Consider the following 22,586-nt stretch of genomic DNA (forward strand, 5'->3'; position numbering starts at 1 on the left):
AGTTCTCAGAAACTTTCTGCAGAGAATAATCATATATACTAAAACATTACCCTACAAATTCTTGAAATTCTAGCATGCTCCATGAAAGTTATTGGAAGACTGTCATGATATCAAAAACCAAAACCCAGCTGAAAAAAAAAAAAAACAAAAAAAAACCAAAACACAGATCTAGAGAGATGTATATATAGTTATAATTATATACTCAAAACTACCCAACACACATTGACAAATGCATTCACAAGCAAGCTGAGAAAAAGGCAAGGCTTAGTAAATTACTAGTTTGAAGTATCTATATATAATATATTCATCTTCATAGCCCTAGCTAGATCTCAAGAGAGTGGGCTTGTAATGAAATCTTCATCCAAGTACTTTCATGCACATGCATTACAGATATATCCAGATTCCGGCTCAGACATGCATGAGCTACAAAGTACTGTTACTGCTTCTATTACCAAAACACAAAAAGACCTTACTCTTACTAATTAACTATACTAACACAAAGGTAAAACATGCATAACTAATTATATGGAGTAGTGGTACTAGTACTGCTTCTATTACCAAAATTCACACCCAGCTTCAACTCAAGCTCCACATTATTCCCATCTCTACCAGCAATAGCACTATTTGAACTGAACAACTGAGCCACAGAGGTCACCACTGAGCACTTCCTTCCATTCTTCCCAGCTGCTTTCTTATTATTAGCCTTCTTTTTAGCTCTCTTATTAGCGTCTGAAGACGAACACGAAGATGTTGAGGTTGATGATGAAGCCACTACTAGTGGCAGTACTGATGGGATTTCGAAGTTGGTCCTTGCTTTCGAACCCCTCAGCCTCCTCGCCGCCGCGTCGTACGCACGCGCCGCCTCCTCCGCCGTGTCGAAAGTTCCCAGCCAGTGCCTACATTTCCCAATTCTGTCACGAATCTCCGCTGACCATCTCCCCCATGGCCTCTTCCTCACCCCTCTATAGCTCTTCTGAGGACCCCCCGATGAGTTTTTCTTCTCGGCACCGAAACGCTCCGAAATGGAAACCAAACCCGAGTTTTCGGTCTTGTTATTGTTGTGGTTTTCGCTTTTCTTTGTGTTCTTACCTCCGAAAAGGACGTGTTGGCCTACAACAGCAGCGATTCCATCAAGAACAGGAGGAATTTCCATTTCCATTTCCGTTTCGGGTTTGGCTTCATGGTTGTTAATTTCACAAAGAGAAAGGTCAGCCGAAATATCGGCCGAAATGGGAAGTGGGTTCAGGAATTTGAGGTGATTTGAGGCCGAAACGGAAGGAATTGAGAATTGGGTATCCCAGAAAGACCCATAAAAGCATGAAGTTTCGGTGAGAAACATGAACGTATCGGGCGAGAAAATCGGTTCCGACTTAGGGAAGAACGGAACGGTTTGGAATTGCAGGGCATGGTGGTTGTTGTACATGGTGTCACTGTTTTTCTCCGTTTTGAAGGAGAGAGGAAACAAAACAGTTTGATGGAGAATGATGAATTTGCATGTAACAGTTTATATGATACTAATATAATAAAAATGTTAAAATTTATTAATAATAAAACTATTTTTCTAAAAAGATTTTATTAAAGATATTCCTGTCAATATCGATGAGACCGTAATCCCTTGTTTTTTTACACGTTTGTCTTTCCTTGGCAAGAGGGATACATACATACGTATACCTTCTTTAATGCCTAAAATGCCCTTATTAGTTTTTAAAATTTACATTAGCCCTTGTGAAAGAATCAATGGGTTAAGAAAAAAGTGGAGGGCAATCAGGACACAAGATGATTTGATGGGTGTTAAGGGCATACAAGATCTCGAGGATTTGATTGGGAAATAGCAGCCGTTGGATTACGGTGAGGGCGTCACGGTGTCGTCAAGGAAAAGATTGTTTCAGTGTTTGACTACTTAGCTTGTTAGTGATACTGATACTGATACTGATGCTGATATAGCTAAGCTAAATGGGCTCTCTATTTAATACTACAATTATTTGGGTTGCTTGCGTTTAGCCAAGAGGGAGGTTTGGGTGTTTGATAGGTGCATGGGAGTAACCCTGTGGAATCATAAGAAGGGCCCTTTACCTTCAATATTAAGAAGATGCTCTGAATCTGATCATGGTGACACATGAAAGGTCCTGATCTTGTCAATCACTGAGAGTTTCTTTTTAGTTTTGGGGGGCAAAATCTTTGAGAAATTGTTGATGTAATCTTTTGGGTGATTTAAAGGCCCTTAAGGTGCAGAGGAGAAAATCTTTTTGTAAATGTACTAGCTTAGGTTTAGCTACTTTAGATATAGCAAATGATGAGTACTCTATTCAATTCCAATGCAGCTTGTTACCATCTCTATCTTATTGTAGGAAGTCTTCAAGGTAAACCTCAAATTGTTCTAAGATTTACATTTATTAAAAAAAAAAAAAAAAATTGTTCTAAGATTGGCTCAAGTGCTCAACAAAAGACTTCAACCAGGGGTACATGTGATGTGTATGAAATCAATCCGAGAGAAATCATAAAAATTATACTAGCTACTTGTTTTTCCTTTTCTCTTGTGCTTTAACTTTTAATTATATATAGTCTATCTAAATATCTTTATTAGTAACATTTTGTTCAATTAGCACAATATTAAATCATTATTTAGAACAAGTGGAATTTGAGTTTTATATAGTTGAGATTTTATAGAGTAAAGGTTTTGAACTGCGATGTTAGCAGTATGTTGAAATTATCTAAAAAATATGTGTGTGTGTGCGCGCGCACACACACACACACATATATATACATATTTATAACCATAATTGCTTCTTAATCAACTTTTAGCATTGGTCCACGACATTTATTTAACATTTATAGTGATGATATATTGGAATTTAAAAAAATTATGGTCCACAATATTTATTATTATTTCATTTGTTTATGATAATAATATTGTTTAGTGAGTTCTATGGATTATATAAACTTAAGAATTTATTTTTTATTTTTGAATATATTGTTATTTGTTCTCTTATTTGTATTGAAAGGAAGAGAAAGACTATATGTGTGTGTGTATTTTTTTCTTGCATGTGAAAAAATTATGGTACAACCCATAATCCAATCAACTCAACCCACCCGCAACTTATTTAAGATGACTCATTTTTAACTTGAACTTGATTTGACTTGTAACCCAATTAACCCAAACACGCACCGACACATTTGCTAGGTCTAGTAATTTTGTTAAAGAGTTTTAGCGATTTGTATGCTAAAGTTAGATTTATGAACCTCAACATTAACGGTCTATTTGGATTGAAGGGGGAGGGAAGGGAGTAGAGTAGAATTGATTAAAAATAAACTAATTTCAAATTAATTCTACTCTACTCTACTCCCTCTTAATTCAAACGGACCATAAGACTTTTTAATGAATTTTTTAAATTTTAAATTAGAATTAAAGACTCAATATAAATGTCTATACATATTTTTCAAAATGACACTCAATATGCATTGACTTTAAGAAAAGTAGTGAGATGATAATAATAATAACATCTTCAGCCACACTATATGCGTGCCTTTTTTTTCTTCTTCTTCAAACGTAGATGTAGATTTAACTTTTAAGAAGCTCTTCACATTTATCTTTTGTCTTCTTCCCCCCCCCCCCCCCCCCCCACAAAAAAAAAAAAAAACCTTTTATCTAAACAGTCTAAAATACTGGTAGTTTTTATTTATTTATTTATTAAGTAGATAATTATAAGTAATTCTTTTAGTGTTAATGTGTCGAATGTGAGGTTTCTGAAATTACTCTTATAAATATTTCTTATAGCTATAATTTTATTTGTATCATGTTTGAAATATAAATGTGACCTAAAAATGTCTTTATATAATTTACATAATTTATATTAAAAAATAATGTCTGTACATAGGTCACACATTGGAGTGTAAAGGTTCATTTACTAGAAATTTACATAGGTTCATTTACTAGTTAACTCAATTGGTAAAGTTTTTGATAATTGTATAAGAAATCTAAGGTTCAATCATTGTCTACATCAAAAACTGATTAGTGTCTTAGTCTGATGATAAAGAGATCAGGAGCGGACGCTATAGATTGAAATTCTCTCAAAAAATAAACCTTTTGTCTAAATAGTCTAAAATATTGGTAGTTTTTATTTATTTATTTATTAAGTAGATAATTATAAGTAATTCTCGAATGTGAGGTTTCTGAAATTACTCTTATAAATATTTCTTACAGCTATAATTTTATTTGTATCATGTTTGAAATATAAATGTGTCCTAAAAATGTATTTTTATAATTTACATAATTTATATTAAAAAATAATGTCTGTACATTGGTCACAAATTAGAGTGTAAAGGTTCATTTACTAGAAATTTACATAGGTTCATTTACCAGTTAGCTCAATTGGTAATGTCTTTGAAAATTGTATAAGAAATCTGAGGTTTAGTCTCTGCCTACATAAAAACTGATTGGTGTCTTGGTCTGACTATAAAGAGATCAGGAGCGGACTTTATAGATTGAAATTCTCTCAAAAACTAAAAAAAAAAAAAAAAAAAAAAAAAATTCACAAAATTTAATGTACCTACCGTTGGCCATTTGGCCTACCATATTTTATAATTTTAACCTTTTAAATGACCCATTTTGTTTAAAAATTGTTAGCGAATTCTGCTATAATCCCAAGTTTTTTTTTTTTTTTTTTTTTTTTTTTTTTTTTTTTTTTTTTTTCAATTCATTAACGAAACTATACCCTGTAGCCTTGAAATCCTCAATCCTTACTCTTTGATTTTTCAAGTTTACCCTCTCAAAACCCCAAACCACAAGTAACCAAATATTTTCATTAACAAAATCTAGCACCTATAAAATCATTTCATATTTATTATAAAATAAAAAAAAAAAAAAAAAGAAAAAAAAAGGAAAAGAAAAAACGATATCAGGTTAGGTTTGTGTTCATTATCAAAAAAAGGTTAGGTTTGTGTTGAGGGGCATTTTTTGCAAAGGTTCATATGGAAATCCAACCAATAAAACAGCACAACAAAATAAAGTTAATTTTTTTCAGGCCCAAAAAATTGCCCAAAAACCCAATTGCACAAGATTGACCCAAACTAACTAGAATGCCATCCGACCAATACTCAACAAAGTGAAGATCTAAATGTCCTTTTCAACTTATCCAAAAAAAAAAAAAACAAAAAAGTCCTTTCCAACCTAGGAATTCCATGTGGCAATGTGAAAAAAACTTATTTTCAATAAAGAAGCTTTCTCTTGTGTTTTCGATTTCTCATAAATGTTGTGTTATCGTTGGACATACAAGGTTGTCGTGAGTGTGAGTGTGAGCGGTTCGGTTGGTGCAATTTTTTTTTTCCAAATTTGTCACCGAATCGATAGGAATCGGTTTTCTAATAATCTTCTACCAATGCACACTGCTAAGGGCCAGTTTTTCAAATTATAGCGGTGTGATTTTTTGCAATCAGTTTCACCAATTTGAAGTTTGAAGTATATTAAAAACAAAAAAAACAAAAAAAACAAAACAAAAAAAGTCCTATAACAAAATGACCCAAATTGAGGTAGTCTTGAGCTTTACCAAATTACTCACAAGCCGAACTTGATTAAAGTAGACTTAGCTTAATAAAATCAACACTCAATCAAGTTCAGCTTGTCTTCCTTACTAAATAGACACAATTGTTACAAAAATATACACTGAATGTGATATTCTTCACCACTTAACTATATGATGCATCCAAGTTTATGGTACATACAGTTCTTTATTGTTACCTATTGTGCCTTATCTGAAGAAATTTAAATAGAGAACAAAGGATAATTTATGGATTAGTTTGAGGTATTTCGTCCTCCTTAAAAATTAATATTTGGATAATAATTTTTTTATATCTTCTATTCCAATCAACATTGAATTTATACAAGCTAATAGTGTTGACACCTCGTGGCTGCTTGACCACCCATCGTGGTGATGCTCGCGCGCCTCTTTATCTCGGTGTGAGAATAACGGTATGGAGGTGTGTTGTACCTCGGGTGTGTGACTGGAATCTGAGTCGATTTTAAAAAAATTACAAAAGGGTAAGTGAAGTCGCCACCAATCATTGAGTTTTTCTAAGGTGTGATTGGTCACCTGACTCTATTTGATTTTATTACTGATCCTAGGTTAAGAAAAAATAGCATTTTTCCTAATCTAATGTGGATAGATAAAAAAAAAATCTTGATTCTTGAGTTCGAAAGTCTGGTTACGTATGGGGAATGTGTTAGACACCCCACAACGCCTGTTCATAGACAGTCCTTTGTTTTGGTAAAATCATAACTTAAGGACATTGACAGTTGAATGAGCCATTGGCATTAGCTTTTGGGCCATTAAACGTATTGAGCTTTGAGGTTTGGTTTCGGAATGGGTGTGGTCTCGATCAATGTTTTCCTAGTGCATTTAGAGCCGATGCCAAATTTTCACGGTGAAAATCAGGCAGCATTTCGGCTTATTTTCGTGGCGAAAATCCGGCAGCACTTCGCCTCAAATGCGTCATAGCACACAAAATGCTATTCTCACCAAGCTTTTGTCGTGAGAGTACGGCAACAAGGATGCCCCATTTTCACGGCGAAAATCCAACAGAATTTCGCATTTGGTGCACTATGGCACACCGGCAGGGCGTCTGTGTATATGGCGCGTATCAACATGCTCGTACTGTGATGAGCCGAAGCCTTTCAAAGCATCAAGCATGTTGATGCGTGTCGTATACACGGAGAAACCAATGTCACTCAAGTGACATGGATTAAGACAATCACACCGCGATGATCGTGCACACAAAATAGCATGAATATGCACCTACAATAGTCGCCTTGAGCGCATACCCACACTACAAGGTCAAGAGCACTCTTGATCAGTGAGGGTCACTCGCATAACCACAAGAGTCCATCATACAAAGTGCATAATCACCCACACACATGCAGACATATATATATATATATATATATGTATGTGTGTGTGTGTGTACATACATCATGCACAATGCTTTCACATAGAGCAACAAAGTAAAATAGACATTGCCAACATTCCAAAGGTATGGCCCAACAAGGTATAAGAAATGCAAAATAGACATTGCCATACCTAGGGAACATGGCTCAAACAAAGAGCAAAAAAAGTAAAGGGTACAAGGAGAGGGGAAACCCTAATACATGCTCTAAAGAAAAGGCTTGGAGATAGAGAGAAAGAGAAAACTACTCTGGAGAGGCTAGGGCCCATAATCTATTGAACATTGCTCTGTGTCGGCTTGCATCCTCTTGCTTGCATCCTTGCCCTTTTTGCCTGCGTCTAAGAAGTCGCACCCTTGCTCCAAATGTCCATGCACCATGCATGTACATGCAAAGACAAAAGAAACACGGCAGCAGACAAGCAAAGAAAGAAACAAAGGAGATAGAAAGAGCATGCAAAGAACATACTAACAAAGAGAGCCAAATGGGGGCAAACAAAGCATACTAAGCATATGAAAGGACAAACAAGTATGTTATTAAGCAAAAGAGGGTGTCCTAGGAGGACAAATGTAGGTTTGGATCGAGTGTCCATAGATCCATTGGATTGGAGTATGGACGACACACAGACTCATGCATGAACATGTAGGCAAGCGTGCAAAGATGCAAAGAATTGAAGAAAGCCAAACGGGTGGCATTAAGCAAGCAAGGCAAGCATATCAACACCACACGGAGTGAAGAAAGGTGTGTATCAAGCACACCAACGCCACGAAGGTGTATCTCAAGTGGTTATACCTTATTAGGCCACAAGGGGGATGGATGTAACCACACAAGAACAAACCAATGGGGGACACAAAGCATGGCAAAGCCAAGATCTAGAGAGGCTAACATTGACAAGAAGCATAGAGGCAAGCAAGCAATTATAGACGTATAGGGAAATGATCCAAACCCTTTGATATAGGCCTAGGTGTATGGATGTAGGCATACACCATAGGATCTAGATCTAAATCCTACCAGAGGGGCCAAAACACAAGAAAGAGAGATATCAAGGGAGAGAAAGGGTTTAAAAGTACATGGCATAACAACCAACATATAGATCTAAGCGCACAAGCATGGCACGAAGCCCATAAGCATGTAGATTTAGGAATAGACATGTAGATCTAAACATAAACATGTAGATTTAAGGTAAAAATTTCAAAGAACACATAGGCATGTAGATCTAAGCATAAACATTAAATTTAGACATATCCTAGCCCAAGAAGGCTAGGACAACAACATCAAAGCGACAAATCATTGTAAAAGCAAGAAAACATGCTAAAGAAAACATAAAACATGATAGGAAGTAAGAACATGCTAGGAAAAACAATAAAGCATATTATTGAACAAGAAAAAGCTAGGAAAAGCTAAGAGAAGAAAATGGAGTGGATTGTAGCTAAAAAGTTACATCTACACCCCTAAACCTCAAATCCAAGGTATGGAACCAAGGAGAGGAAGATTGGGTGCAAGGATACTACCTTGTGATTGTGGAGAAAAGAGAAGAATCAAAGGTGTTTGGATGTGTTTGGGAGAAAAATTAGAGAGAGGAGAGAGAGAATCTACCCTGGAAGCTACCAACTTTTTTTTTTTTTGGGCAAAATGAGGGGTCTGGAAGCTTTTATAGTGGAAAAATAACCCTTTGGCTTCTAGCGCATCATGTATGGCTGCCAACAAACCCTGCTAACATCAGAAGTTTCGGCTTTTTGTGGTCCTGCTTCGAACGCATATTTGAAGGTCTTTCTAGACTCGAATTGAACTAATCTTGGTGTCCCTGGAAAGTTCTGGATGTATAGTTTTCAGAACACTAAAGAAATTGAAAACGATCGTCAGATCAAAAGTTATGACCTTGGGAAGTGTGCTGACGCGCTACACATGGTTTTCTAGATATCACAACCGTTTTAACTCCGATTTCGACCTATGAATAGTTTTTGGAAAGGGAATTTGATAATCTTCGTAATGGCGTTGGTCCTAACCTGTTTTGAAGGGTTGGATCAAAATTAGAATTTCTAGTGCTCCTAGGAGTCAACTTCAGGCTAAACTTGGTCAAACTCAGTCAAAATTGACAAAAATTACTGAATAGCTCTGGTTTGACGTAGAAACATGAAAAATATTATTTTAGGATGATTTTGACCAACTTTGACTTTTGGCAGGTTGACTAGGGGCATTTTGGTCAATTTGACTTGAAATGGCACTTTGAGTGCTCCGATGCCCCCAACAAGTTGTGCCACATTAATCTAGATGTTTCTATGGTCGCATGAAGAAAAAGATAATATTTTTGAAATTTTTGGGGCCTGGCACGCAAATCGAGGCGAACATAATACGGTGTCTACAAATAGCAATGTTCCAAAACATAAAATCCAGACCACTAAACACAACGTGATCCTCTAGGAATCCAACAACTCCTAAAAATTAGAACCAAATATCAAGACTCCAACTCCTAAAAACTAAAGCAAAATAGCAACTCCTCGAACTTTAAGATATATACCACTATTGACATAACATTCAAATTAATATAAAATTAAAACTAACTTGGCACAAATTAAGGAAAATACCATTCTACAGCTAGCAATCATCTGAGATCCCATTTGTCATGAAACAAACCCATGCACCTAATAGTTTATCAAACTGAGTGGACTCTTAGAGAGAGAGAGAGAGAGAGAGAGAGAGAGAGAGAGAGAGAGAGAGAGAGAGAGAGAGAGAGAGAGAGAATAATGAATTTGTACTTTGGGTTAAAATTAGTAAACCTAGCACAAAACGACTACATTTTGATGCTTATTTTTAATAACCAAGTAAAAACTTTGACGTTTTCATGCTTCTGTTATTTATTTATTAAAATAAAACCTAGTAAAATGATGTTATTGATTCAGTATTAACTTTCGGTTTCAAACATCATCTTCAGTGGTTACACCATACCTGCATCGGAACTGGCTTCGCCATCCACTTGTTGGCCTTGGCTCAATTGGTCGGCCCCAACGGCAATATGGTTACGTCAGCATTGGTCGGTTTCGGTAAGGTTCTATTCACCCTTAGTCGTGAATGGGTAAAGCTACTGCTAAACATCCAAGACAATTACTATTGGGAGACTTTTGTTGTTCCTAAAAAGGTCACTTCACCGCTAAAATAAGTTTTCCCTAAATTACTAAAGACCATAGCTAAATGACCTACCATGAGTAGTTAGATACCGCCCAAGAAAGAGACCCAAGCCCTGGTAAGGGCTAAAATAAATTTTTTTTTGGCTTTTTGACCCCATTCAATATTTCTTGGCCCACGCTAAACCACTTGGGCCCTAGGTCCAATGTTGCGAAACATAATTAACTTGAATTCGGGATAGATATTAGAAATCTTAGTGAAAGATTAACCAAAAGGGGCAGTACAAGAATATTCACCTGTTATCCATAGACTACACCTTTCAGCTTAATCTTAGGCCCTGACTTGCCCTCCATATATGAACCTTGCGAAGGAACCCTTAAGTTTTCGGGGCATATACACCAAACCTTGAAGTCACCCATGCAATACTTTATTACTTCTCTTATACTACTCTTTTTTTATATTATTATTTTTCTTATACTATTTCAACCACTTCAATCTTCTAACCTTATTATCGCCCCGACATCTTTCCATAGGTGTTTTATACAACTTTTCGTACATTACTTAGAGCATTAGTATCCATTATCTTCAAACTATTTTATTTTACCATCTCAAAAGTTAGGGTTGTATACGGTGTGGTGCGGCCGATTATGGGAGGATTTTTTGCACCACACCTATATGGTGCGGTTTCCCTTATGCTTGACCGCACCTCACATGTAAAGGGGTAGGAATTGGTCTACATCAGGTTTGGTTCACCCTAGCAGTGCGATGTGGTTAGTTCGGTGTAAAAATTATAAAAAAACATATAAATTAAACAAAAAAAACCATTCATAAAAAAAAAATAAAAAACCAAATGACAACCCACATAGAATTATCAAACAACCCAAATATTCAAAAAAAAAAAAAACAGAAAACTTGTTCTGAATATTTCTCTAATACCTACTCACTTTTCAAACAAATTCTCTATATATCTAGAAAGCATAGTAAAGAGGCATTGCAGCCTAGGTATTAAGCATTATACAAATTCATATACCTGCAATTGAGCATCAAAACATACTTTAGAAATTTCTAGATAATAGACATGATAGAGGAGAGAAGAGAGGGTAAAACTTGCAAAACCGTGGCATCGGTCGCAGAAGACGGTGGTGGTGAGTGGTGCCAAGTGGCGGAGAGAGAGAGAGAGAGAGAGAGAGAAGAAAGTGGAATGATGTCATTTAGTTGGAGCCTAGGTTAAATCTAAGAAATCTTTTACTTTTACATCAATGATTTGTTTCTCTGCTCTCTGCTCTTTGCTCTCTCTCTCTCTCTCTCTCTCTCTCTCTCTCTCTCTCTCAATTCTAATCCTAAAACGACGCCGTTTTGAACTTGATATCAAAATTTATAATGGGTCCAAAATGATGTCGTTTTGTATCAGATTTTAATAAATAAAAAAACGTAAATGAAACGACTTAGTTTTTATTACCTAATTTAAACCCTATTTTTTTTCTTCTTCCTCTCCTCTCTCACTTTCACGCATACCTTTTCCTTTCACACTACACTGGTACTCTCTCTCTCTCTCTCTCTCTCTCTCTCTCTCTCTCTCTCTCTCTCTCTCTCTCTCGTATTTAAAAACTGAAGTACGATTGTATATTAGATATGTATATGTTAATTTATATATATATATATATATATTTGTTTATTTATTTATGGAGTTCGGTTTGGTTTCTCTTTGGTTTGTAGATCTTGCCGTCGATCACCGTGCTGTCCAACTTCGGTAATGGAAAAAGCTTGCCGACCACTACGTCGGGAACCTTCGATGGGGTTTTTAGTAGTTAGATCGGCGTGGCTCCAGGCGGTTTTGTAGGCGCCAGTAAATACTTGAACAAGCCTATCAAAAGTTACTTTATCTATTATATCATACCATTTTATAACACACCTAATATCCCAACTTTTATTTTTCTATACAACACATTAAAATAATATATTTACACAATAAAATATATTCCTGTCTCTCTTCCCCCTCTCTCTCTCTCTTTCAACCACTCATCACCTCCATCACTATCGTGAAGACCCAAAACCCCCAACACAGAAACTCATCCCAAATCCCAAACAAACCCACCATAGAAACTTAACCCAACCATCAACAAAAAAACCACCCATCTAACCACCTAAAAATTTCCTATCACCACCTACTGATCCACCATCAACAACACAACCCACCCACCATTAACAACACAACCAATAACAACCACCTACCATCAACAACACAACCAACAACCACCACATCATAGTTCCACCGTCGGAAACACTAAGCAAACCCACCAAACACCAAAGCCACCATTGAAACTCAGCCCTATACCCACCATGCCACCACAACTTGTGGCCCACCATATCGATCAACCACGATCCTTGGCCTTAGACCCACCAGAGCCACCGTCGAAATTCAACCCCAGACCCACAGCCAAAGTCGATTAGCAAACCCATCACCACCCATGACCAAATCCGATTTGCAAACTCATAACCATGCTGATCTCGTCGTCACAACAACCACCAGATCCTTGACCACGCCAATCTTGCCCAAAAAATCCGATTTGCAAACCCACAACCATCCTGTGAGAGAGAGAGTGATGAGAAAATGGGTAGAGGGACAATGGATAGAGTGTTGAGCTGAGCAGCATGGGGAGAGAATGGGTCATCGATAGAGGCATGAGAGACAAAGAGAGAGCAAATGGTGATTGGTGAGATGAGCTCAGTGAGAGAGAGAGGAGATGAGAGACAGAAGAGATAGAAAACAAAAGGTCAAAAGAGAATAAAATATAATATTTAGGTTTACAATTGCGCTACAGTAACATCATACATTTAGGATGGTACTATAGCACAATTGCAAATTTTTTAGAATAGCAAGACCGGGTAATGGGTCTTTTTAGTGCTTTGATGCTAAAATATACCAACATGTACCATTTGAGAGACTAGGTATTGATGCTCTTAGCCACAATTATTGTTTACATTATTGTATTTTCATTGGGGAACTAAACAATAGCCTTCTTGGATAACCCGATGAACAAATTCCAGACTTGACTCCCTTTCACAAACCTGAGTCCAAGAATTCACCAATTAAAGTTTGACATGTAGCAAGACAATAAAAACAAATACAATAGTTTGTATGGTAGAGCATTATTTGGGTAGGCTTGTTTGAGTATGCGAACAAGATTTCTCATATAATGATAATTAATTTTCGTAGACAAATGTTAGGGATTACAAATTTTTTGGGTCCAGTTAATGGATGCCCTTAGGACATTCGTTAATGAATAATTTTAAGAAAATTTTGCAATTATTCTTATGGGAAATATTAAAAAAATGTATAAAAAAAAATCAATTACTTTTTTCTTTTCTCATAAAAAGTTTTTAAAATATTTTCTAAATCAATGCTCTTAAGACACTCGTTAAGCTTTCCCTTTTATTTATTTTTAATTCATTGAAATGATAAGTTGTAATTGAAATGCCACTTTTACATAGACTTCACTAATTTTACTTTTATTTATTAACTAGTCAAAAACATAACATATCAATACTTGTAAAAAAAAAAAAAAAAAAGTTTCTGAAAATTTATGTGATACTAAATTTAAATTTATTAACTACAACTTATTCCAATATTTGTGCATAAGAGACACATGAAAGGGAAAATTCTTAGGTATTTTTAGAGCACGGAAAAATGTTACTTTATTTTCTCACATTTATAGTAGACTTCACTATAAATTTAATTAGTAGATTCTACCATAAATATAAAAGGAAGAAGTACCATTTTTTGTACTTTGAAAGAATTTAAGAATTACTCCGAGTGAAATTCCCTTTAAAGGCCTAGAAAAACTAAGCTTTGGAATTGTTATCAAAACTATGTAATTTACTTTGTTAATGCAAACACACACACACACAAAAAAAAAAAAAAAAAAAAAACAATAAATACTTCTACTTTCCTACTGTATTATAAATAGGGAGTGGAGAGCATTGGGCTGGCCAGATTGGAGCTGGTGTTGCCCATATATATAAAGCTCAACATCTGTGTTTTTGGGCCTGAAGTTGAGTTGTGAAAAGGCAATTTTGACCCCAAAACAATTATGGGGCGGATTATTTCATTAATGTCCAATTATGCTAATTATATGATTAAGTTTTAGCAATTAGCATATCTCAAAAAAAAAAAAAGAGTTTTAGCAATTCTAGTGGTCAGCAAATCATAAAGCAATACGACAATTAAATTAATAGATGCACAATATGGTGGTCAAATGAAAAAATCAATTAAAACTGTTTTCAAAAGAAAAACCATTATGAGGTTAGCCTAAATCAACAAAGCAATCCACTATATCTAGAGAAATTTTGAAATCTAGTATAAAAACTTTATGCCTAAACTCTACTAGTAGATGAACTTACAATAGAGACCCTCTGTAGCTTTAAAACTTTTTAAATTTTCGATATATGAATGTCTTCATAAATGGCGCATTCTTGTTCAACTAAAACCTCTAAATGACCATAAGAACCTCTTGAAGATTTGCTTTACGTAAGTGACACATTGAGTTCTGTAATTTCAAGCTTTGATCATTTGTGCATGTTTTCAATCTGGACTCACGAGTTGTGGAGAATAATAAGGTTTGATTTTATCTTTATAGGGCTCCCAACAATAGCATCTCTAGCCTCTATTGAAACCTGTGAACTAATGCCTTTTATATGTAATATCAAAGGTCAGCAGAAAATCATTTTTTGATCGATCGAGCTGCGATGAAAAGGCTTTCAAACTCTGAGATTTCAATCGAACTAATGGCAGTGTTGAAATCTTCACAAACTGTTTTCTCTTGAGCTACTTCTTGGGCAAATGATCTTGAACTAAAAGAATGCTTTTACAATCTCATTTGACAGGTACTCCTAATCCTAGGTGCTACAGATGATGAAAAAGAATTTTTGGAAGCAATGGAAGGAGAACCATGACCAATTCCTCTTGCTCTCCTGCCATTTGAATGTAAGAGGATCCATGCCCATGTTGAAAAAACTGGTTTTGCATCTCATACAAAACTCATGGTGAAATCAACACAAAAATCTACTTCATTTATGAGAGATATAAAATATAACCTTGAATTTTAGAACAAAGAAGAGAAAGAGTATCTTGATGCAGTGAAACTTGATTATACTTTCAATCTTCATCTCAATTCCACATGGTGCCCAAGATGAGTGGTCTTTGAATCAGTTCTTATGTATGTTAATTTTCTTTTGAAAAAGTGTATTCCAAAAAAACTTGTAGAGAAAAACTGTTTTCTCTTCTTTTAATCATACGTTCATTTTAACTGTCTTGGCAGTTACTTTATTTAATAACTCTTATTAAATAAAAACTAATTATCTAATTGGGTTAGCCTTTTGGGCCAACCCAATTGGGCTTAAGTGTGTGGCTTGGGATGGGGACCAAAGGGACTAATAAAGCTCTAGCTCTAATGGGCTTCAGATTTATTTGTCAACTCTTAACAAGTTCAAAGTTACCATTAATTATATTACAAGTACCACTATAAAAATATAATTACATTCTAGGCCTTATTAATAAATTATTTCCCAAAATTCTAATATGATATTATTTGACTCCTCAATGAAATATTCATAGTAAACAAAGTCATAATAAACTGTTACTTTGTAAACAATTATTTTATTCCATGAGTATCTAGTTTAATCTTTTAGTTATTCATATTTATGAAATCTAATTTCAATAATATAAACTTTAGTAACTCTTTACTAAAGTGGTTAGCCCTAAATAACCAGTTCTCATTAAACTTATCTCAAGGGGATATTTCGTGTCTCTATAGAAAAAGATTATGGATTCTATCTTGAGAATATGTGTTCCCTCAGCACTACGTGTGGTTACTCAACATACTGAGGTTTTGATCGTTAAACTAAATCTCACTCTTGATACATCAAAGTAACCTACATTTCATAATTGGGTTCACTATCCTCTCAGGATTGAAAGTCTATGAAATTAGAAGTCGTGAGATTAATTATTCATGTAACGGTTTTTAATTGAATAATTAATCTTATAGCGGTCCAGTTCAATATGTCTTACACGCTTAAGACATATTAACACATCAACTAAAAGTCTCCATTTCCATGATCAAGACAAACCATCTTAGTTGATGTGTTATAGTCTTCACAGATGAAACGCTCAATTTCATCACTGACTACGAATTACATTTTGAGTTTACAAGGAACTTAAGATTTATATCTTTTGTAACTAAATCACATAAATCATATACAATGCATCTCAAGGACTATGATAATGTCTCAATAGTTCATTTATAAATAGTCTCATATAATTAAACAATTTAATTATTTATAACATGCTAATAAATTGGATTTTAGGGCACAAACCCTAATAGACCACCACGACCAAGATTTGTGGTATTGTTGGCTACCCTATTAGTAGACGAGAAAGCTAATTTAGCAGCTGATTGATGCTGCTCATGGACAAGAGGGTGCCCATACAATTCATGGATGGAGAGAGGGTCTACTCAGGTGGTGACAGTTTTGACAAAGGGATCATATATAGTCCATAGGCCAGCAAGAATATATGATATCTCCTTAGTATCAAAGAGAGGCTATCCAATTGCAACTAGCGCGTCTCCACGACTATGCATTTTGGGAAAGTAAACAGTCATACTTGAGTTACCTTTGTTTATGGTAGCTAATTGATATTGAATTTGCACCCTCGAGGCCAAGATTGGGAGGTGAACATGTGTTCAAGAGCCATCTAAGGACTATGATAATGTCCCATTAGTTCATTTATAAATAGTCTCATATAATTAAACAATTTAATTATTTATAACATGTTAATAAATTGGATTTTAGGGCACAAACCCTAATAGACCACCACGACCAAGATTTGTGGTTTTGTTGGCTACCCTATTAGTAGACGAGAAAGCTAATTTAGCAGCTGATTGATGCTGCTCATGGACAAGAGAGTGCCCATACAATTCATGGATGGAGAGAGGGTCTACTCAGGTGGTGATAGTTTTGACAAAGGGATTATATATAGTTCATAGGCCAGCAAGAATATATGATATCTCCTTAGTGTCAGAGAGAGGCTATCCAACTACAACTCGCGCGTCTCCACGACTACGCATTTTGGGAAAGTAAACAGTCATACTTGAGTTACCTTTGTTTGTAGTAGCTAATTGATATTGAATTTGCACCCTCGAGCCCAAGATTGGGAGGTGAACATGTGTTCAAGAGCCATCCATAAAGAACGAGAAGTACTGCAGCTGAGAATTTGAGACAAAATTGATGTAGAGATATGAAATAAGTGTATTGAGGATAAGTTATCTTGTTGAGAACAAGTAGCATATGCTGTGTTTGGAATATTGGCAAGTTTTTTTTTTTAGAATGAAACTTGTGTAATTTTATTAAGGTAAAAGAACTACATCTGAATGTAAAAACGAAACAATATGTGATGGGACATCTTCCATCCAAACTTGAAAATCTGGTATGCGTATTGCATGTTTCGCCAGATTATGAGCTACACTATTTCCGCTTCTCTTAATGTGAGAATACGATAAACTTACAAAATTATTTGCAACCAACTTGACATCCTCTACCAATAAACCTAGTGGGGACAGATTATGTTCTTCTGCCTTCAGAGCTTTAATGAGACCAAGCGAATCCCCTTCGAGTATGACTTTTTGGAAGCCCAGGTCGTATACAAACTGTACTGCCTTGAGTGCTGCCAGTGCTTCTATCTCCTCTGCCTTGTAAGCTTGGTTTAATTTTTCTGCATAAGAGGCCATAACAGCTCCATCATGGTTCCGTATTACAGCTCCAACACCCGATGAGTTTGAATGACAGAACACAGCGCCGTCGAAATTAATCTTGACAAAACTAGCTTGCGGAGGTCTCCACCTTGTTCCTCCGATGCCACTGCTCCCAATCTGCAATTCTGCAGTCCATGTGGTCACCTGGTATTGCGTAAACATGGTTCTTGCTTGTTTTGCCACCTGCTGAAGCGTAAACATGGTTCTTGCTTGTATTGCGTAAACATGGTTCTTGCTTGTTCAAATGGGCTTTATTCCGCTGACTCCAAACACTCCAAGCAGTAAATGCAAACAGCTCTAGGGGCATTCCTCTCTCAACCATCCATGACAGCAACTCCTTCACTCTTGAGAAACCAACGTCATGCCTGAAACTCCATGGTACCTGATTCACCCACACCACATCCAATTCCGGACATGACCACAAAGCATGCTCTGCATCTTCCACATCCAACTTACATCTTTCACAAATTGGGTCAGCAACTACCTTCCTCCTCATCAGAGCTTGTTTGGTTGGCAATACATTTCGACACGCTCGCCAAATAAAATTTTTTATCTTCGGTGGGACTTGCATCTTCCATATCGCTTTCCAAACCTTCTTATCACAAATTGGTAGGGCTTGTGGATGAGCTAGCAACTCTGATTCCTCTTTAAGGAATCTATAACCAGACCTACACGTGTAGTGGCCGGAGGTGGAAAAAGGCCAATAAAGGGTGTCTTCCGCTACACTTCGACTAAGGGGGATTTTCTTAATCATCTCTGCATCCTCAACCCCAAATAAACCATCTACCAACTCCTCATTCCAACTTCTTGTGATCGGATCAACAAGTGAATCCACGGTGTGATTCTCAAAACTTTCTATAGGACAATTTGGCAGCCATGGAGGGTGGTTTCTTGGTGGCCATCATTGCTGCCAAATGTTAATCTTTTCTCCACTTCCAATCCTCCATATTGCTTCCCTTTGAATAATGTCTCTCCCTTTAAGGATACTCTTCCATGCATAAGACCCCATCCTTGAATCGGTAGCCTCCATAAGTGAAGAATTTGGAAAGAAACATGCTTTAAAAACTTTATAGAGGAGTGAGGATGTATTATGCAAAAGTCACCATGCTTGCTTTGCTAGAAGAGCATCGTTGAACATAGCAAGATCTCTAAAACCCATACCTCCAATAGTCTTGGATTTTGTCATCTCCTCCCATTTAACCCAATGGATTTTCCTACGGTCACCCCTTTGCCCCCACCAAAACTTTTTAATTAGGGACTTAATCTCATTACACAAGCCTACCGGCAATTTGAAACATCCCATAGTGTAAATTGGGATAGCTTGTATAACTGCCTTTAAGAGCACTTCCCTTTCTGTTTGAGAAAGTAATTTGGCTTCCCATCCTTGAAGTTTTCGCCATACCTTCTCCTTTATGTAATTGAAGCCTTCTTTTTTCCTTTTGCCCACAAGAGAGGGCAGCCCAAGATACTTCTCATATTGCATAATTTCTGGAACACCAAGGGTCACCTTAATTCCATGCTTCACATCTTCCGGTATAGACTTGCTAAAGAACAAGGAGGTTTTTCTTCTATTTATCTTTTGTCCCGATGCTTCTTCATACACTTTAAGTATGTCCATCACCTTATTGCACTCCTCCAAAGTTGCCCTGCAAAAAATAAGACTATCATCTGCAAAAAGCAGATGCGTTAGTTTTAGGCCTCTCCTACAAAGGGAGTAACCATGGATGTCACCTTGTAAATCTGCTTTTTTAATTAAACCATTCAACCCTTCCGTACAAAGGAGGAATAGGAAAGGGGAAAGTGGATCTCCCTGCCTAATCCCCCTTGTAGGGAAAATCATCCCACATGGTTCTCCGTTTACCAAAACAGAATATGAAACTGTTTTCACACAACTCATTACAAGAGTTATCCACCTCTCTCTAAAACCCATCTTCCTCATTATCTCCTCTAAATAATACCACTCCACCCGGTCATACGCCTTACTCATATCCAATTTTAAAGCCATATATCCACAGGAACCTCCCTTATAATTCTGCATACTATGTAAGGTTTCGAAAGCCACCAAAATGTTGTCTGAAATTAATCTATCCTTAGTGAAGGCAGATTGGTGTTCTGTGATAATGGAAGGGAGTAATTTTTTAAGGCGGTTTGCAAGGACTTTGGAATATATTTTGTAAAGCACATTACATAGGCTAATGGGGCGAAATTGGTGAGCATATTCAGGAGAGTTTGTTTTTGGGACAAGTGTAATAAAAGTATGATTTAGGGGAGTTGGTATGGTACTTGAGTTTAACCAAGACAAAATGGAGGAAGTGACATCATGATTTACCGTGCTCCAAAAATGTTGATAAAAGAGCGGCAGCATACCATCCGGTCCAGGTGCTTTGAGGGGTACCATTTGTTGCAAGGCAGTGGCTACTTCACATGCTTCAAACTCACGGCATAGACTTGCATTCATCTCCTCATCTATCATTGTAGGCACACAATCTAACATGTTTGTGGAAACATTACCCTCCATTGAGGCAAAGAGAGTTTTGTAATAGTTGACCATAACTTCACCCATCTCCTCTTGACTAGTTCTCCACAACCCCCTCCTCATCTCTAATTCCTTCCATTGAATTTTTCCTTAATCTCTTTGAGGCACAACTATGGAAATATTTAGTATTTTTGTCACCTTCATTTGCCCATAGAACTCTCGATTGTTGAGCCCACATTGTTGCTTCCCTTTCCTGCATCACCTCTATCTCTTTTTTAATCTGTCTTACCCGAATATTGTTTCCACTAACCATGGCTACCCTCTCCTCTCTAGCTAAGGCTTTTTTTAAACGATTCATCTCCATCCTTACATTACCAAAAACATTTTTTTCCCAATTACCCAACTCTTTCCCACACTTCTCCACCTTACTCAAAATATTACCCTCATTCCCAACACCACTCCTACTATCCCAAGCCGCACAAACCACCTCCTCACAACCCGGGTTTGATAGCCACATTTGTTCGAAACGAAAAAGTTTTTTCCGAATAGGTGGAATCAAACCCGAAAGAGAGATGAGGATTGGAACATGATCAGATGATGTGCAATTTAAATGGTACACTTTAAAAGTGGATCTCCCTGCCTAATCCCCCTTGTAGGGAAAATCATCCCACATGGTTCTCCGTTTACCAAAACAGAATATGAAACTGTTTTCACACAACTCATTACAAGAGTTATCCACCTCTCTCTAAAACCCATCTTCCTCATTATCTCCTCTAAATAATACCACTCCACCCGGTCATACGCCTTACTCATATCCAATTTTAAAGCCATATATCCACAGGAACCTCCCTTATAATTCTGCATACTATGTAAGGTTTCGAAAGCCACCAAAATGTTGTCTGAAATTAATCTATCCTTAGTGAAGGCAGATTGGTGTTCTGTGATAATGGAAGGGAGTAATTTTTTAAGGCGGTTTGCAAGGACTTTGGAATATATTTTGTAAAGCACATTACATAGGCTAATGGGGCGAAATTGGTGAGCATATTCAGGAGAGTTTGTTTTTGGGACAAGTGTAATAAAAGTATGATTTAGGGGAGTTGGTATGGTACTTGAGTTTAACCAAGACAAAATGGAGGAAGTGACATCATGATTTACCGTGCTCCAAAAATGTTGATAAAAGAGCGGCAGCATACCATCCGGTCCAGGTGCTTTGAGGGGTACCATTTGTTGCAAGGCAGTGGCTACTTCACATGCTTCAAACTCACGGCATAGACTTGCATTCATCTCCTCATCTATCATTGTAGGCACACAATCTAACATGTTTGTGGAAACATTACCCTCCATTGAGGCAAAGAGAGTTTTGTAATAGTTGACCATAACTTCACCCATCTCCTCTTGACTAGTTCTCCACAACCCCCTCCTCATCTCTAATTCCTTCCATTGAATTTTTCCTTAATCTCTTTGAGGCACAACTATGGAAATATTTAGTATTTTTGTCACCTTCATTTGCCCATAGAACTCTCGATTGTTGAGCCCACATTGTTGCTTCCCTTTCCTGCATCACCTCTATCTCTTTTTTAATCTGTCTTACCCGAATATTGTTTCCACTAACCATGGCTACCCTCTCCTCTCTAGCTAAGGCTTTTTTTAAACGATTCATCTCCATCCTTACATTACCAAAAACATTTTTTTCCCAATTACCCAACTCTTTCCCACACTTCTCCACCTTACTCAAAATATTACCCTCATTCCCAACACCACTCCTACTATCCCAAGCCGCACAAACCACCTCCTCACAACCCGGGTTTGATAGCCACATTTGTTCGAAACGAAAAAGTTTTTTCCGAATAGGTGGAATCAAACCCGAAAGAGAGATGAGGATTGGAACATGATCAGATGATGTGCAATTTAAATGGTACACTTTTGAACCCCCAAACTTCATGAACCAACTATTAGTGACCAAGCATCTATCAAGCCTCTCCCAAATTGAATTTCCGTTTTCAAAGTGCTTGCTCCAAGTGTATTTTGGACCTTCAAATCCCATGTCCATAAAACCACATTCATCAATCACCTCCCTAAACTGTTGCATCTGATTATAAGGCCTCCTTGAACCCCCTAGTTTCTCATCTTGTCTGATAATTTCATTAAAATCCCCATAACAAAGCCACGGCTTCTCTGGCTGCAAGTTTAAAGCCCTAAGCTTATCCCATGCTTCATGTCTCCTAGCTGTATCGGCTTCCCCATA

General features: G+C 36.7%; 3 protein-coding genes across 3 annotated transcripts; all 3 read right to left on the reverse strand.

The window, feature by feature from the left end:
• Positions 1-281: 281 nt before the first annotated feature.
• Positions 282-1,464, reverse strand: LOC112004510 (ethylene-responsive transcription factor ERF084). Its single transcript, XM_024036761.2, has one exon. It carries the CDS (start codon positions 1,421-1,423, stop codon positions 518-520), a length of 906 nt encoding a protein of 301 aa, XP_023892529.1. The 5' UTR covers positions 1,424-1,464; the 3' UTR covers positions 282-517.
• Positions 1,465-17,460: 15,996 nt separating this feature from the next.
• LOC136061926 (uncharacterized) lies at positions 17,461-18,066 on the reverse strand. The gene has a single exon (XM_065760379.1). It carries the CDS (start codon positions 18,064-18,066, stop codon positions 17,461-17,463), a length of 606 nt encoding a protein of 201 aa, XP_065616451.1.
• Positions 18,067-18,964: 898 nt separating this feature from the next.
• Positions 18,965-20,428, reverse strand: LOC136061927 (uncharacterized). Its single transcript, XM_065760380.1, has 2 exons — positions 20,233-20,428; positions 18,965-19,533 (listed from the first exon to the last, which is right to left on the reverse strand). Exons 1-2 carry the CDS (start codon positions 20,426-20,428, stop codon positions 18,965-18,967), a joined length of 765 nt encoding a protein of 254 aa, XP_065616452.1.
• Between the last annotated feature and the right edge of the window lie 2,158 nt (positions 20,429-22,586).

Source organism: Quercus suber, unplaced genomic scaffold, assembly GCF_002906115.3.
Source record: "Quercus suber isolate HL8 unplaced genomic scaffold, Cork oak 2.0 scaffold_364, whole genome shotgun sequence".
NCBI classification, from domain to species: domain Eukaryota; kingdom Viridiplantae; phylum Streptophyta; class Magnoliopsida; order Fagales; family Fagaceae; genus Quercus; species Quercus suber.

Bases quoted from the DNA above. Each gene is read 5' to 3' on its own strand.
- LOC112004510 (XM_024036761.2), bottom strand. From the start codon at position 1,423: ATGTACAACAACCACCATGCCCTGCAATTCCAAACCGTTCCGTTCTTC.
- LOC136061926 (XM_065760379.1), bottom strand. From the start codon at position 18,066: ATGTTTACGCTTCAGCAGGTGGCAAAACAAGCAAGAACCATGTTTACG.
- LOC136061927 (XM_065760380.1), bottom strand. From the start codon at position 20,428: ATGGGTGAAGTTATGGTCAACTATTACAAAACTCTCTTTGCCTCAATG. The intron at 19,534-20,232 runs GTATGCTGCCGC...TGCTTTTTGCAG, and splicing joins CAAAGCACCTGGACCGGATG to ATGATAGTCTTATTTTTTGC.